The 17,580-nt window shown below is 32.3% G+C and overlaps 1 protein-coding gene across 11 annotated transcripts in view; it reads left to right on the top strand.

Annotated features, from left to right (window-relative positions):
* Positions 1–17,580, top strand: part of Lrp1b (LDL receptor related protein 1B) — a 1,848,437-nt gene that overhangs the window by 1,060,495 nt on the left and 770,362 nt on the right. For all 11 annotated transcript variants that reach the window (XR_015445151.1, XM_087195526.1, XM_087195530.1 and 8 more), the window contains 3 exons: positions 4,471–4,651; positions 11,557–11,776; positions 13,607–13,796. Coding sequence is in view for 10 of the 11 variants with exons in the window: in XM_087195526.1 (XP_087051652.1) it covers positions 4,471–4,651; positions 11,557–11,776; positions 13,607–13,796 (591 nt within the window). In the remaining variant the exon portion in view is untranslated. The remainder of the gene's footprint in view (positions 1–4,470; positions 4,652–11,556; positions 11,777–13,606; positions 13,797–17,580) is intronic.

The raw sequence follows: 17,580 nt of genomic DNA on the forward strand, positions 1-17,580 counted from the left end.
AAATCATCACATTTTAATATGGTTTGGTTTATCTAGAAAATAAGACCATCTTGTGCATTTTATGTATGTCTTTGAATCCAGCAGCAGGATAGATTTTCCTGATTGAGAGATACTTACATGTTCACCATTCCTGACCTAATTACAGAGGAGAGGACTGAAGTGAAAATGAGGATGAGACAGTCACCCAAAGCTGGCCATTAGGGACAGATAATAAGAAAACTTTAGTTGGTAGTTAAGATTCCTCAAACCCCATGAGCTGCCAAGTTCTGCAGCAAACTTTACTGTCATAGTTTTAATTAAATCAGCATCATTCATGACAGTTACATGAGCGGTGGTGCCTGAGCCATATTGAATGCACAGAAGAGAGTGTGCACTAATTGAACTGAAAGAAGAGGAGATAGAGTTTTCCAAGTGCAGACCTGAGGCTGGATAAAGCAGGACAGGGACGTGTAGACATGCAGGAATGTCCACATGCACGCTGCAAATCTAGCTATTTAAGGCATGTTACTATACATTTTACTCCTGTAAACACTTTTATTCCATTTCAGAAAGATAATGTCCTTGCTAAGGATAGAATACATGGATAAAGTAGAAAAGTTTAGATACTGTATTTCTGTAATGGCATCCAGTTATTCTGAAATTACTACAGCAATACTCACAAAAAAAAAACTACAGAAATTTTAAGTCTGATTAAAATTAATGTACTAATTTTAAATATTCATGTAGTACATGAAAAGTCTGCTTTTGATCTGAAGTTTATGGTAAATCTCCAATTTCTTTACTTTCCATGAAAAATACAGGTATAATATTTTTGTTGCTAATGTTTTGGAGATTCTGGGTTCAAAACTAGAGTTTTACACATGCTAGTAAGTACTCTATAATTGAGTTATAACTCTGTCCCCAAAATATAATCTTAATCTTAAAAAAATTTTTTAAAAATCATTATTGACTGGGATTATTTCCTAAGAGGTACAAACATTGCAAAGAATTGCCTATTCATAAGAAAATGAGTATTTTTGAAATCTAGGGGATATTTTAAACAGATTATAAAAAATCAATTAGGCTCTTTGTTTACTATTATTTTTGTAATAATTGTAATAATATAGTAATCAATATGGATTTCCTAATGTAGACTACTTGAAGTTTAGTCAAATTTTACAAATTAATCTACTCTTATGAAATTTTCTTTATCAAGCATTGTCTTATGTTCTTGAATAGCGTTCTTCAGCTAGTAACTAGAATCTCTGTGGCCACTTATACTTGTTTGGTGTTTGAATTCCACAATTCATCCTATATCCCTGATTCAGGAAATTTTTTGTTCCTAAATATTTTATTAGGCAATCTCAGACAGAACAAAACCCAGACCCTTTTAAATAAAATATAAAATGTACATAAGACTAATAGTCTCTATATATCTTAGTATTCTAAATCAAAAATTCATTGAAAGCAGAGGCCAAATAACGTAGAAGCAGAGTGATTTCCTTATCAATGTATATTTGTTTAGTCAGGGATTTTTTTAGTAAGAAAAAATTCCATACTGGATTAAATATAGATCAAAAGATCTCCAATTTGCATTAGATTGTTTTGTCATTTTTTAAAAATTTTAAACTTTGTATTCAACTCGATTATCCTGTAACGAAAAACAAAGAAAACACACACTAAAAGATACCAGGAGTAGAACACTCTAGGTTATTTCATTAGTATCTTAATGGACTAGACAACTGACTAAAGGGAGGATATAAAAATAATGATACTCTTAGTAATAGCAAAAATATTTACATAAAATTTATTATATTCTAATAATTATTTCATAAAGATCACATATATTTATCTACTTAATCCTCAAAAAACCTATGAGTCTCTGTAGATGGATAGATAGATAGAAAGATAGATAAAGAGTAAAATTAGAAGATACCTAAATGGGAGGTAGAGAGAAGTTCAAATAATTCCCCGAATTACCTATTCCATTGTTTCAAAAATATTTTAAAACTCATGCTAATTTGTTTCATTTATACTACAGGATTCTCATAGCTCACTGAAAAAGAAAGTATTATGCTATTGTCTGTGTCTTCTTTGTAAGAGAATACTTTTATTTGTCTGTCTTATATTCTGAATGACTACTTTGAAAATAATGATGCATGGTACGTGCACTATTGTTATTCTCTTATCATTTTGTTTTATTTTTTCATAAGACAAAAAGTGTGAGTTGCACATAATCAATACATTCAGTTTGCAGATTAAGAAATGAAGGAGGGCAAAGACTGAATGATCTTTTCAGTTTGTAAGTGAGACAGTGAGAGGCAGTGTGACCCAAAGATTGTGATCTTACTCACTGCTTCATTGCACTGTTCAATCATTTCAATTTTCCAGAACAAAATAAACCCATTGGGGCAAATTATTTTGAAATTCTGCTTTTTAGAATTTCATTCTATATTTCCTGTTTACTGATGAATGATTCTGAATATATTATTTCTGGTTGACATTAGCTCCTGCTAAAAGATGCAAGTAAAAATTATAAGATATAAGTTATATTCCTATCTAGTAGCATCCACAAGGAAAAAAGTCAGAATATATAATTTTAAAAATCTAGATTAAACTATAAAAGGTTTTCTGAATTGGAGCTACAGTATTCTATGTGATATGGTAAGTGCTTTATATACGGAAGCTAATTTACTCCTTGTTATCACTGTGAGTATAGAGGCCATTATTAACTTCGCTTTACAGATGGCAAAATTAAGGATCAGACTGAATGAGTTATTTACCCAAGTGTCAAAAATGAAATTTCCATCCAGACAGTATTGCACCTTTTTAGATGAAATAATGAAGTCTCAAATAATATGTCAAGAGAAGTTTTAAAACTAAGATTATCCACCGTGAAGTCTTTCAGTGCTAGAATAGGTTTCAAATGTAATACAGTTTTTGAAAACCAACTAAGAAGATAAAAATCAGCTCTAGAACTTAATTTTATCTGAGAGGCCAAAGAGCAATAAAAAAATATATATCAGCTATAGACTATGAAACATAGAAAAGAAAAGAATAAGTAGCTACTTTCTTTCCATTATGCCAGAACAGGAAAGTGCCCAGTAAAATTAAGTGTCAATAAAGTAAAGACAAAATTAAACTCTTCTAGCCATAGGCACAATTAACCTGTGAAAATTTCTCATATTGGATGGTAATGAACCAGATAGCTTAGTGAAATTGAGACCATATCTGATTCACTATAATGGGATTTTCAGTTAGAGCAAATCACACTTTGTATTAATGATCCTGAGTCAGGGCACATGTTGGTTAGAAGAAAGGATCACGAAAGAAAATTTACTTTTTTTCTCCAGAACCATAGGAGATGTAATTAGAGGACTTAATAATAGCAAAAAATTCTTACACCTTCATATGAGGAAATATAGGTAATTTTCTCAGTAATGTGTGAATACACAGCTCAGCTCTAAAGTATTACTTTTCAATACTTTGTCCATTTCTGTATCTCCTTGGTTTTGAAAGACTACAAAGAGTTCACAATAATTTCTCATGAAATAGATGTATGAAACTCTATTTACGATGTTGGCAGTTTTGAGTGTGATTTAGAATATGACAAAAAGTGCGGACAGGCTCTGAAGAAACTGGTCATAGGGGCAGTGTAATTTAAAAGGTCTCTACGGGATGGGGGTCATACGACTTGGATTTTTATCTCAATTTTACTTCTCCTTGATTAAATATATTATACACACACGCCTTCACTTTGAAGTGTTGGATTTTCCCCCTTTTGTAAAATAAAAGGTTAGAGTCAGATGAACACACAAAATTTGCTGTTTCTACGTATGCTTTGATTTATCATTACCTGTATCTTCTAGAAGTCTGTAATAGGCTCCTTTTTAAAATACGTCTAAAATATCCATAAGTATTGCAGTCATTTGAGATTTATGGTTCATGCAGTTCCATGATGAAAACCTCTTCTAAGCTTTCAAATATGTACTCCTGATGGATTGGTTCATCTCTTGGTAAGAGGTCGTTCTTATTATTATGATTATTCAGATTACATAGTACAAACTGGAACTGTTGCCATAGTATTGGAATTTTCTTCCAAGCAGTCTGTATTACTGTATGTTTCACTTATATTTTCCTTTTCCTCCATATCAATAACAATTTCTTGTTTTTCTTCAGATCACTATCTCAATTATGATATAGTAATGTTCAGTTAAAATATTGTGATTAATTTATAAACTGTTGTGTGTATGAAAGAAATGCATGTGAAAACAAGAGAGTCCATCCTTCTCATGAAAGGACAGTCAAAATAAAGTTGAAAAATATTCTATAAATAGTGATAGCTACAGAAATCATACCATAAAGAATGCATGTATCACAAGCCATACTTTCTGAAAATTTAAGATCTTTATTAAGTAAAACATCTGGTGTGAACACTATTTTTACTATAATTATACACTTACTTTATTTCTTATTTGTGCTGTTTTACAGACCTGGATAATGTGGAAGGCATTGCTGTTGACTGGATTGGAGATAACCTTTACTGGACAAATGATGGCCACAGAAAAACTATTAATGTAGCCAGGCTGGAAAAAGCTTCTCAGAGTCGGAAGACTCTTTTGGAGGGAGAAATGTCCCATCCCAGAGGAATTGTGGTGGATCCAGTTAATGGGTATGTGATATTACATCACTTTCATGACAGGAAATGGTAACACATGTTTTTACATATTCAGTAGTGGTAAATTTTATTTAAATTTACACATACAGGTGAATTCACACATGAATGACCTGATTAGGAATTTATCAACTTAATGATTTCCTCTGTTACATAGTATATTCAATAAAAATGTCAGAATACATTGAACTGAAATAATTCAGTTTTAAATTATTTGTATAAAGGATATATTACTCGGGACCTTGCGCTTGCGAGGCAGGTGGCGGCACCACTGAACTAAATCCCAGGCCCCCATCCCTTTTTTTATAAAGGAAAAACTTACCATTGATCCCCCAAAGCCCATTCAATTTCTAGTAGTTGGTGTAGATGCTTAAGCCAATGCAGTCTTTAAGACTTTACTTTTAGCAGTTTTACCGTGCTGTTTTTTTATAAATCTACAATGGTAATCATGATTTTAGCCACAGACATAGTTTCCATACAGGGACGTCATCTTGTATGCGCCACTTGTGTAGGATAAAAGGTTTTGCACAATTCTTGGTAACGTATTTTCCTTTGATTTTAATATAAAAGTATATTTATGGAAATACTAAATAAATGAGAAATTCCTGACAGAATCCAAAAATTAAATGACTGTTTTGCATATATTACATATACAGTTTAAGTGTGTGTGCTATGTGTGTTTTTCCTTCCACGCTTACATATTATTGTTTTCATGACAAAATGGATATTCTCTACACATTAGTGCATGTGTCCAAAAATATTTAATAGAGTAAGAAGCATATAAATCCTTCATTAACTGAAAGAACTGAAGCATATTTCCTAGAATTGAGAATAGGTTCAAATGCAATCAGGGTAATTCTCCCTAGGCAGTGGATGAAGTTATTGTATGTGTTTTAATACAATATAATTATAACAAAATAATTTCAGTGATTTTATGTGCCGAGTTTATAATTATCTGTTCTCCTCCTAGACTTTTAAACCAAGCTAAATATTTGACCTTTAACTCAAGGCAATCTTAGTTTTAAAAGAAAATATTTATTCTATACCATCCAAATCTACTCGAAGTAGTAAATTTCAAATATGCATTAAAATATCATCTTCCTTTTCAGTATTTCATTAGAGAAAAAATATTTTCTCATGGAGTTAAAGGCTCTGTATGGTCCTCAAAGAAATGGCATAAATATAGAGGTCATAGAATCATAAGGTTTAGTTTAAAGACCTTCAGTTCTACCTCTCTTATTAAATTCAAGAATTCCCATTAGTACCTCCATAATATGCATCCACCTTGTGTTGGAAATCAACAGCAGCTTCATTGTTCATTCTGTTTGGAGATAATTCTGACTGATTTAAAATTTTTCCTTTTTATTAAGGAGATGTCATCATCCCTGTAAGCTTGTTTACTAACTAATCCAATATTTGCCTTTGGTACTACAAAGAATGATTAACAGTTTTTCAGGTATAATGCTGCTCTTATGCACCAATTTGAACAACAACAACAAAACCTCACACATGTTTCCTTAACAATAAATGTTGTCCCCCGAGCTCTACACCAGCTATACAGGGGTTAACAAAAGTAGAATTAACCCTCAGGTGTCATCTGAAAAGTGACCAGTAGGGAGGAGTTACAATAAATAATTACCAAATGAGCAATAAATAAATAAGTACCAAATGTAATTTCAGTAGATCAAAGTGTTGGAGGATGACAAGCAGGTTGGCATTATGAAGACGAATGGGTAGAAATGTATTGAAAGTTCCCTGAAGAAGCTTCTCAAAGGAGGCATCATTTAATCTAAGAGTCAATTGTGGGAAAGAACCATGCATGGAAAGTGGGACACAGTTTTTGCAGAAAGAAGTGGTGCATTTTAAGATCTTACGTGGCCAAAACCTGGAATGATAGAGAAACTAAAATGAAGATGTTAGGGCTAGGTTGTAGGCCACAAAGGGGAAAAGTGACTGAAAACTAAATTGAAAGAGAAAGTCAGGCCTGCTTGCCATAATGAGGACTTTATATTTTCTCTTTTGTTCAAAGGTAAAATAGAGAAATTATATAATCAAATTTGCATTTTTAAAAGACTAATTTTATTTACCTGTAGATAATGGCTTAGAAAAGTGGAAGCAGAAATGAAACCGTGTTAGTTCAATTGTTTAAATAATTATTGGAGCCATACATAATAATAATAAGGAGCTTTATTTGGAAAATTCCATTCAAAGCAGTGTTAATATATGTATAACTAAATATTTTCATAGCAGACTTCACGTGTTTCCATAGTTTTTGCTCTACACAATTACCTGTTCTTACATATGAAGAAATTTTTAATATTGTGAAAAGACATTTGGATTTATTTAGGTGCTATGATATTTGAAATGTTTTAAGATTCATGATTTAGGAAAACAACAGAGGGCAATAAGACAGCTGTATGAGAAATACGGTAGCTTGGAAGAAGAATGTCCTGCAGGTGTTCCATTTGAACCATAATATTTGTAATTTGAACAGAAAAGAGGTTACCGAAGCAGGAAACACTGAAACTAAAACAAGAGGATAGGCACATCTCCATGATTGGTGAAACGTGGACAAAGATAGAGGGGAGCAGATTATTGTAGCACTGTACTTCAACCTGATAACTACAGATGAATTTAATATTGTCTGCTTATTTTGTATTTCATAATTTATATCAGAAAGAGAGGAACTTGTATCTCCAGTTCTGACATCTAAAAATAACATCTGTGCAAGATATGTCCAACACTGAGTAAATACTTCCCTCCAAATAGGGTCCCTCTGTATCCCTCTCTTAATTAACAATATCTCACCTGCCTAGAGAGCAGCTTATGGTTCAGCAACCAAATAAGGGTTTTCAAAGGGAAACAACAATACTTTATTTCCCTCACAGTGAAACTGTTAATGATTTAAATATTTCCAGTATTGCCCATGCAATAATGCAGTTTCGCTTGGAAGCATGATTAATCTCAACAAAGCTAAGTTTTGTATTTCAGGGTACAATTAAAACATAGAATAATTCCTTCCTTTATTGTAATTTTAATGCGAACTATCAGTTATGCAATATTAGTCATTGATTAATTGACAGTTACTATCAAATACACTAAAATATACTGAGAAAAAGAGGAAAGAATTTATTTTGATTCTTATTACCAGAACTCATCAGAAATTTAGGATAAATTTCATCAAGAAACTGTATTTAATAAGGCCTTGAAAATGGAAGTAGGACTTTTCTTGCTATAAAGCCAGAAAGCCAGATTAACATAATTTCTTGAATACCCATATACCCACATAAAATTTTTTATATTTCTTCCTACTTATTTGTGTTTAAGAACTATCCTCACTTCATATTGACTTTTAAAATTAATTTTATTGGTACATTTTGGGTATATATTATAATGACATTCATTATTGGAAATTTGCACCTTTAAATAATCTATCTTGGTTCTTATTTTTTCCCCATTCCTCTGCCCCCCCTTCAATCCCTCCACTTCTCCCTATTTACAAAGTCTTTGTTTTCATTTTTTCATTTTCTCATATTAATTCCCTTCCCTTCTTTCCTTTCAGCAATTTCTCCCACTTCCCCTTCCCTCTTGGACCTTTTCTTCCTATTTCACAATATCAATTATGCCTTTTGATCCTTATTTATACTTTCATTTTCTCACACCAGAGAAACTATTCGATATTTACATGTGTGTCTTATTTATTTCACTTAAGAGTATTGCCTCAATGTGCATCCATTTAGCTATAAATGTCTCATTTCTCATTCTTTTTGGCTGTGTAATACTCCATTTTATAAAAAACAAACACTTTTTCTTTATCCACTCTCCAGCTGATGGGAAATTGGGGTGTTTCTGAGTTTCAGCTATTACAAACTGTGCTGCTATGAACATGGGTGCACATATATCACTGTGGTATGATTCTTTTAATTCTTTTGGGAAGATACCCAGCAGGGGAATAGCTGGGTCAAATGGGACTTCCAGTCCTAATTCTTTGAGGTATCTCCATACTGATTTCCACAGTGGTTGCACCAGTCTACACTCCCACCAGCAGTGGAACAGAGTTCCTCTTTTCCTACAGCCCCACCAGCATTTGTTATTGGTTGACATCATGATAGCAGCCATTCTTTCTGCGGTGAGGTGAAATCTCCGTGTTGTTTTCATTTGCATCTCACGAATGACCAGTGATGTTGAACACCTTTTCATATGTTTAATTGCTATTTCTCCTTCTTTGTCTGAGAAATGTCTGTTCATTTCACATGCCCATTTTTGTATTGTGTCTTTAAATTTGGGAGGTCTGACTTTTTAAAATTCTTTATATATTCTAGATAGTATACCTTTGTCTGAAGGACAGCTGGTAAAAATTTTTTCCCACATTTTTGGGTTGTCTCTTCATTTTGCTCGTGGTTCTACTTGCTGTGCAGAAGATTTTTAAAAAGAAGAGATCCCACTTGTTGATTCTTTGTGCTAGTTCACGTGCAACTGAGGTTTTGTTCATGAAATCTTTTCTGATGCCAATGTCTTCAAGGATCCTACCTAACCTCTCTTCTAGCCAGTTCAGCTTTTCTGTTTTAATATTTAGATCTTTAATCCATTTTGATTTTAGTTTAGTGCATGGTGAGATATATAGGTCTAGTTTTAATCTTTGGCAAGTTGAAACTCAATTTTTCCAGCACCATTTATTAAAGAGGCCGTCTTTCCTCCATTAAGGGTGTTTGACATCCAAAAATTCATTTGGAACAAGAAGAGACCTAAAATAGCAAAAGCAATTCTAGGCAACAAAGACAAGTTGGAGGTACCACAATACCCAACTTGAAACTATACTACAAAGCTATTGTGATCAAAACAGCATGGTACTGGCAAAGAAACAGACCCAAGGATCAGTGGAACCAAATAGAAGATGCAGAAACAAATCCAGACATATTCAGTCACCTCATCTTCAACAAAGGAGCCAAACTTCATATTGACTTTAAAGTTGTCATAATGTAACTTTTGGTATGTGTGTTACTGGGGATCAAACCCATGGTCTCCAGACTGAGCTACAATCCAAGCCCTTTTTATTTTTTTGACATAAATTCTTGCTAAATTGCCAAATTGCTCAGGTTGGGCTTGAATTTGTAATCCTTCTCCCTCAGCTACTTAGAGTATTGGGATTATAGTCAATTACCAAGACCACTGGCTAATTTTTAAGCAGGTGATTAAATAAGGTATGATCACATACATATATCTGACTATTATCAGACTGACATCACTTATTAGAAAAATAACTTTTGAATATTTTGTTTGACTAAAAAATTCATTGGAAATAGATCATCTCAGAAATAATTTTCAGATGATGAAACAATATACAGCTTGTTTAATATATCCAGAGTTACTCTGTATGTGCGTATATGTGTTTGCACAGGTGTACACGTGAGAATATAAAGTTTAGGTTAGAAAGCCAAAAGAAAAAATGAGTTTTACTGTGATCAAAAGGAAAAGCTTAAAATCTTCAGGGAAAGATTACTCCAGTTTTAACAAGTTATAAATTAGTTACAAAAACAAAACTGTATTAAGGGTATATATGATGATTTCAGGAAAATATCAGTAGAGATGAAAAAGTATTTATTTCCTTTTTTCCATAATTGATTTATAAAAGTGAAATAAAGCAGTAATGCCTAATATTGAATAAGCACAAATGGAGGGTCTCTCCTGTTAGTTCCTAAGTTGTCCCCCAAATAAACACAGTAAGAAAATGCAGGATAGAAAATAGGTATATTTCCATGTTTATTTCTCGGATTAATAAAATCATCCGAGCATACTCCATCGGGTCTGAAAGGCATATTAACATAGTTTTATGCTGTTAGCAGAATTTAAAAACAATTTAATTGGCATAAAATAATGAATGATATGTTCTATTCTCATTTCCCCAAATTTGCCTGTTTAGAAAGCAGTAGGATTCTTAGTCATAGATACAGATTTTACCCAAATTAGCTCAAAAATTCATTAGAGTCCACAAAATTTGGAAGACAGAAAATCTAATAAAGCTATTTCTAAGGCCATCCAACTTTTCAAAGCTTTGGGGCTTGATAAAGTTGTATTGAAAGTGATTGAATTAAAACCTGCACTTAATTAATAACTCAGGAACTTTCACATGACCCACAAACAAAACATGTGGTGGGTTTTAACCTTATTCATGAGGGAACGGGAACATTAGCTCAAGACCCTCTCTCCCACTGTTACACAGCTTACACAAAAGATTTGTTTATACAAGCAGATGCCTTTGTTTGAGATTGAAATTAAAGCTCAAAATCTCAAGGTCAGTCAACCTGCTGTTATTAAACTTATTTGCAGCTAAATCATGTTTTGTCGGTTGGGGTAATAATAAGCAGCAATAAAGCATAGTTGACTCACGTCAGGAAGACAAATTGGACCTGGCCAAACAGATCCAGTCCAACTGTCCCCTTTAGAACAAAAGCAATCCATGTGTCTGGCTTAAAAATAATTCATGTAAGATTAAAGTCCAAAGCAGATCATTAACTATACCATGGATTCTCATATCAGTCAGTCTGCCTTTAATGACATAATTGATTTTATATTTTTTGAAGTAGACAAGATTTTAAAAATAATAATGTCTCAAAAAATCATTTTCCAGACTTGATCTTAGCATCAAAGAAGATAAAGATTTATCCTTTGCTGTCAGTTCAATTAATGCACAAGTACCATAACTTTGATAGTGGCTGTCAGAAAGTTTTCCTTAAGGAGTCAAAATGAACTAAGTAGAACAAATCTTTATTTCTCTGAACTTCACAGCTCCTCCTTCCCTAGACAGATAAACATTTAGATAGGATGTGATATATTTTACAAAGTGTATCTCTGTGGTGGCTGGTTGAAGTAATATGCAGGCACTCTTGTTTTTGATATCTTAGTTGGATGTACTGGACAGACTGGGAGGAAGATGAAATAGATGCCAGCGTGGGGAGGATCGAGAAGGCTTGGATGGATGGCTTCAATCGGCAGATTTTTGTGACTTCCAAGATGCTGTGGCCGAACGGTTTAACTCTGGACTTCCAGGCCAGCATGCTGTACTGGTGTGATGCCTATTATGATCATATTGAAAAAGTGTTTTTGAATGGCACTCACAGGAAGGTAAAAGACAAATGCTGCTGTTTTGAACCTACAAGCTTCTTCTTTCACAGAACCTTGTTATGTTGTGTTAAAATCAAGTTTATTTTTACCCCTCTGAGGTAGCTGCCAATAGTCTCTGTGGGGTGGCTAAAGAAGGCTAAGCATTAAGTAGTGCAGCTGGCACTTGCCTCCGGGAGACCAGGCCTAGCTCTGTGGTATGCCAGGATTTGTGGGATTTTTAAAAGAAGCTCTCAGGATATCAGAGCTGTTTTAAAATGCAATTTTTCTACACTATTGATGAATTTTCTATGACCAAGTAACCCGACTCTATTCAAGTATGATCAGTACTTGCAGATAAATATTATGTGTACATTATGGAAAATAATTATATTATATCTATTTGAATAAAAACTTTGTGACATTGAAATTGAAATACATAGTGTGAATGAACTGAACTTCAAGCCTGTTGGTATGAATAGATATCAGCTGCCTCTTGTCTCTTTGTAAGAATTATTGTGAAGTGATTTTTGTATTTTGGGGTAAAACTGAGGATGATGCAGTTGTCCGTGAGACAGAGGCATAGCTGACAAAACATTGCCTCTTCATTGTTTCATCTTAGAATTACCTAATTTCAATTGTTAGTTAAATAATGGAGAATGTAATGTTAGCAATTATCAAAATGGTTCCTTAGCATTACAGTTCCTTCATTTTTAGGGCGTAGTACTGGACAAATGATTAAGCCTTCTCCTTATGTATTCTGTTTGAAGAAATGAATAATACTGTAATCATTTAAAATTATTTCAATCCTTGGTTCTTTTCTTTTAAGTGCTCTATGCATTCTCCCACATAAGAAAAACTAACCTAATGTCATATATTTAACAGGTGTAAAGTAAATGTTTATTATTCCTTTCAAGATGGTATTGTACACATAATATAACATTTTTATGGCCAGAACATTTTAGCTTACATTAAAGTGACAAAAAGTAAAGAAATTCTTTTACTTACTTAAAATATGATAATTTGATATAAAAGATTCAAGCAAAAGAAGTAAAACTTGAATTTGGAAACCTTAATTATGTACATTACTTTCTCAATCTTAATTTGAGTAAAAAATGCTTTCTCATACTGTATATAATATGATTTTTGTGAATGATGTTAAGTAAAAAAATATTGTCCTTTTGGAGATTTTATTTATATATCTTGTACAGTCCTACATGTGATACAGGACTTGGATATTCATTACATCATTACTCTATTTAATCAACAACAAAATATAACTAGAATCTAAATTAATATATTCAGAAACAGATTTGAAATTTGTCAGTAAGCCTTACCTATGTACTAATGATAAGCATTTCTCTTCAAAATTAAGCTTATTACTTTCCTGACATGTCCTAGATTTATTCAATTCTCATTAGCCCGGCTAATTTACAAGGCTTCTTTCACTCGCATTTCCAAATGTTCTTTCACTTGGCCATTTTGGGGGCAACGTCACTATATAGAATGATATTAATTATTCAGGTAAATTTCTACCTAAAATATGATATTGTAATATCATAAAAGGGATGAAAGTTAGTCAATATCACTTTAATATTTATATTCTTGAGCACACTTGTAGTACCATTTATGAGATAATTTAATTGGATAAAATATACATGGTCATACTAATAGCATGCTATGTAAACCAAAAAATGTACTCATATTGTGAAATTGTTTCAAATCTACTAAAAGAAAATGAGTTAAATTGTTTAATTATTATCTACTATGCTTATTTGAACATCATTTTCTCTAAATAGTTATGTTTCTAAAGAGCACTTCTAATTTTTTTATAATTTTTTTTATATTTTACAGGTTGTTTACAGTGGGAAAGAGTTGAACCATCCTTTTGGATTGTCACATCATGGAAATTACGTGTTCTGGACTGATTATATGAATGGTTCCATTTTTCAACTGGATTTGGTAACGAGTGAGGTGACATTACTGAGGCATGAAAGACCACCCTTGTTCGGGCTTCAGATTTATGATCCACGAAAACAACAAGGTATAAAAAGCCAAATAGAGTTTTCCCAGAGCTTTACCTAAAATAGTTCACAGTAATTATGAAAAGATTCTATTTTGACAGTGTTGTTGAAACATTGTCATAAAAGGTGTCTGGCTCACTCTAAAGTCAATCAAACTTGAGATTTTGTTACTATAAAAAGGTGTTTCTTATTGTTCTAAATAGCCTGGTCGAGTAACCCTGAGGATTCTATTTGAATAAAGTTCAAATAGTCTCCAATTTTGACCTTTTTCATGTCATGAATCTGGTTTCAAAGAATACTGTGAGCAGTGACAAATCTTAGTTTCCAAAGACTATAAATATTGAATGAAATGTATCACATAAGGAAAACATTATTTTACAATATCAGTATATTTATCTGATCAGTTCCTATAGGTTGAGAATTGTTATGTAGAATATATAATTATTTTAATTATTTGAACATGTGACAATCTACCGCAATATTTATGCTCTGTTAAAATTAGAGAATGTTCTTATGTTTTATCTTCATGAGTTATTAATATTGATTATGCAACCACAATGAGGGTGACTCATAATTTAAAGACTAAGAAAACAGTTTATTGAAACAAAAGAGTTTACGATCCAAAGTTTTTGGTGAGTCTAAATAGAAACTATTGCTTTTTATGCTGATATCTTTATAAAAATTTTGTGAGCATACACTCTAATAAATTTAGGATGAATCAATTCAATCCTCAGTTTTCTGATGCATATATTTTAATAGAAAGTTATCTAACATTAGTAGATTTTGAAGATGTTTCAGTTATATATATATTATATATATATATATATATATTATATATATATATATATATATAATTTTCTCACTCTAGGACTTCGATTTTTTTTTGCTATTACCTTAAAATTATTATTGCTGAATTCCCTTTTCCAAAGTTTATAACTTTTCTGTAATCTTCATATTCTTTAATCTTCTAGCTACTTTAGTGAGTTGATCAATTAAATGTAACACACTTGCTGAAAGACATCCAGTCATATTGTAAAGTGGACTTGGACATAAATCTGGGTCCTAATATGTTTTTCTCTTAAATTTTGCACTCATCATAAAAGATTAATGAAGAGAAGAAGTATAGTCTTCATAAAATTTCTGTGAGCAAATGGTGCTGGGAAAACTGGATATCCATTTGAAGAGGATTGAAACAGATCTACTGTCTTTTACCCTGTACTAAAATCAGATCAAAATTAATCAAAGGCCTAGATATAAAAGCAGAAATTTTGAAACTCCTGGAAGATAACATAAGAGAAACACTTGAAATGACAGGCACAAGGAATGACTTCCTGAACATAACACCAGTGGCAAAGGAAATAACATCAAGAAGCAACAAATGGGATGACATTAATTTAAAAACCTTCTCCACTATAAAGAAAACAAGCAACAGAGTTAAAAGATAGCCTACAACATGGGAAAAACAGTTTTTCCAGCTGTGCTTCTGATAGAGAACTAACAAAAAACTAAAAAAATAAATAACCCTCATAAAACAACCCAATCAAAATATGGACAAGTAAACTGAAGTACTTTTCAAAAGAAATACAAATGACCAATATGTACATTAAAAATTATTGAATGTTTTTAAATATTAGGGAAATCCAAATCAAAACAACTCTGAAATCCCACCATAGCCCACTCAGGTTTTGCTATCACCAAGAACACAAAACACAGCAAATGCTGGTAAAGCTGTGGAGAAGAGGAACACTTCTACGTTGTTGGAGGATATGTAAACTAGTACAACAACTCTGGAAATAATATTAGAGTTTACTCAAAAAACTAAAACTAGAATTTACACTTATCCCATCTACACTTCTCCTGAGTATATTCCTAAATTTTTTAAATATATCATACTAAAATAATAAATGCATATTCATATTTATATGAGTGCAGTTCACCATAGCTGAGTTCTAGAAATAGTCTAGATGCTGGTCATAGACAAATGGATAAAGAATTGTGGTCTATACGTATGCAATGGAATATTATTAAGCCATAAAGAAAAGAGAAATCATGTCATTTGTAGGAAAATGAATGGAACTTAAGAGCATCATGCTAAATGAATAAGTCAGACCCAAAATTTAAATATCACGTGATTTCTCTTACATGATAAACCTAAAACACAAATAAGTGAATGTATAAAATAAAGAAGAGGTGTTAAGAAGCAAGAAGCAGACTCTTGGAGATAGATAAGCAGATCTGAAAAGGGAAAATATAAGGAAGAGAGAGAAACATATCAGAGAAAATAAGTCAGCTTCAAAAAATTTTTGTGAGAATTAAGTATCTGTTATATAAAAGTAAAATTTACATGATATATTACCAGCAGTACAAAATTTCTATTAACCTTCCTATATAGTTCCTCAATCAGGAGAAATAATAATTTTAAAGGTTTTTTTCCATGTAAGCATTTTAAATAAATATCTAAAGGAGTAATCTGTCAGATTAGGGCATATTCATTGTGTATGAATACAGCAAAGTACATGACAGTGGTAGATGGATATTCCTGGTGTTCTGGAAGACACCATTAACATAAAATTTTGCTAAGCTATAATGCTGTCCTTTGGGAGAGTATCTTTTTCCTGGTATAAGCAATGAACTCAGCACTTTCTCACTGAGCTAGACAACTAGGCCCTTTTTAATTTTCTTTTTTTTTGAGAGCAGTTCTCATTGTCCCTAAGTTGCCCAAGGTTTGAACTTGTGACCCTACTATCTCAGGCTTCCAGAGTGGTGGCGTTATAGTCATATGCCACCTTGCCAGGCCATTCCTTCCTTTTTACAATTAAAGGAGCTCTAAAGTGGATACTTAGCTCTGGTTGCTAAATTCTTTTAGCAACTTTTATATTATAAAATATTATTTCTGTTTTACTGAAAATATGTTCAGTATAATTGGTTATTTTTCATTAAGTAAGGTGAACTAACTAATAAATTTGAGTTCTCCACCGATTCTTCACAGCTAAAGATCATCTGTTTTTGTTTGGTTTTTTTTGTACTGGGGATCAAACTCAGGACCTTGTGCTTGCAAGGCAGTTGGCGTCACCACTGAGCTAAATCCCTGGCCCAAGATCATCTGGTATTTAACTGATCTCTGAACAGATAATACAATATGGAAAATGCTCCTAGTTAGACACATTTTTGCTGAGTCAATAGATATTGACATTGTATAATCTACGTGGGATGTAAGTTTTAGTCTTTTGTTGCATTTAATAGCAATAAGTTATAGTTTATTGATAGCAATAAGATTATGAAATAAATTTAGTTATACATTGAAATGTGGGCACATTACCCTGTCATGGTATTTCTTTCAGTGGTATTTCTCTTTTCAAATTTTGAACATCTTAGCAATAAATTTTTTAGATTTCTATAATCAGTGGTGCATAAATGTTGGTTATACAGTCTCCTATTGGACTTCTTTCTGCCAAGGTAAAGACATAGCAATTGCATAGACAACAATGCTAATGAATAGGATATATAGCCATTTTTATTCATGGAATAAAAAAAGCTCATCTTGTATAACCATCGCAAGCACTCTCTACTTTCCTGCTGTCTCCCTCTGTCTTTGTCTCTACCTTTCTCCTTCTCCCTCTCTCTCAGAAAATAATAGGCTATATGAATATATAGACACACGTCTAGACAATTATGCACATAGACTATGTTTATATATGTGTGAATATGAATAAGTCTAGAGTATTTATATACATACACTCTCAATCCACAAATTTTTGAAAAAAAGATAAAAGGAAAACTATTTTTCCTTTCCTCAGATTGCTG

The sequence above is a fragment of the Heterocephalus glaber genome, unplaced genomic scaffold (assembly GCF_053883595.1).
Source record: "Heterocephalus glaber isolate CG9 unplaced genomic scaffold, H.glaber_assembly_v1.0 deba00000347, whole genome shotgun sequence".
Lineage (NCBI taxonomy): Eukaryota > Metazoa > Chordata > Mammalia > Rodentia > Bathyergidae > Heterocephalus > Heterocephalus glaber.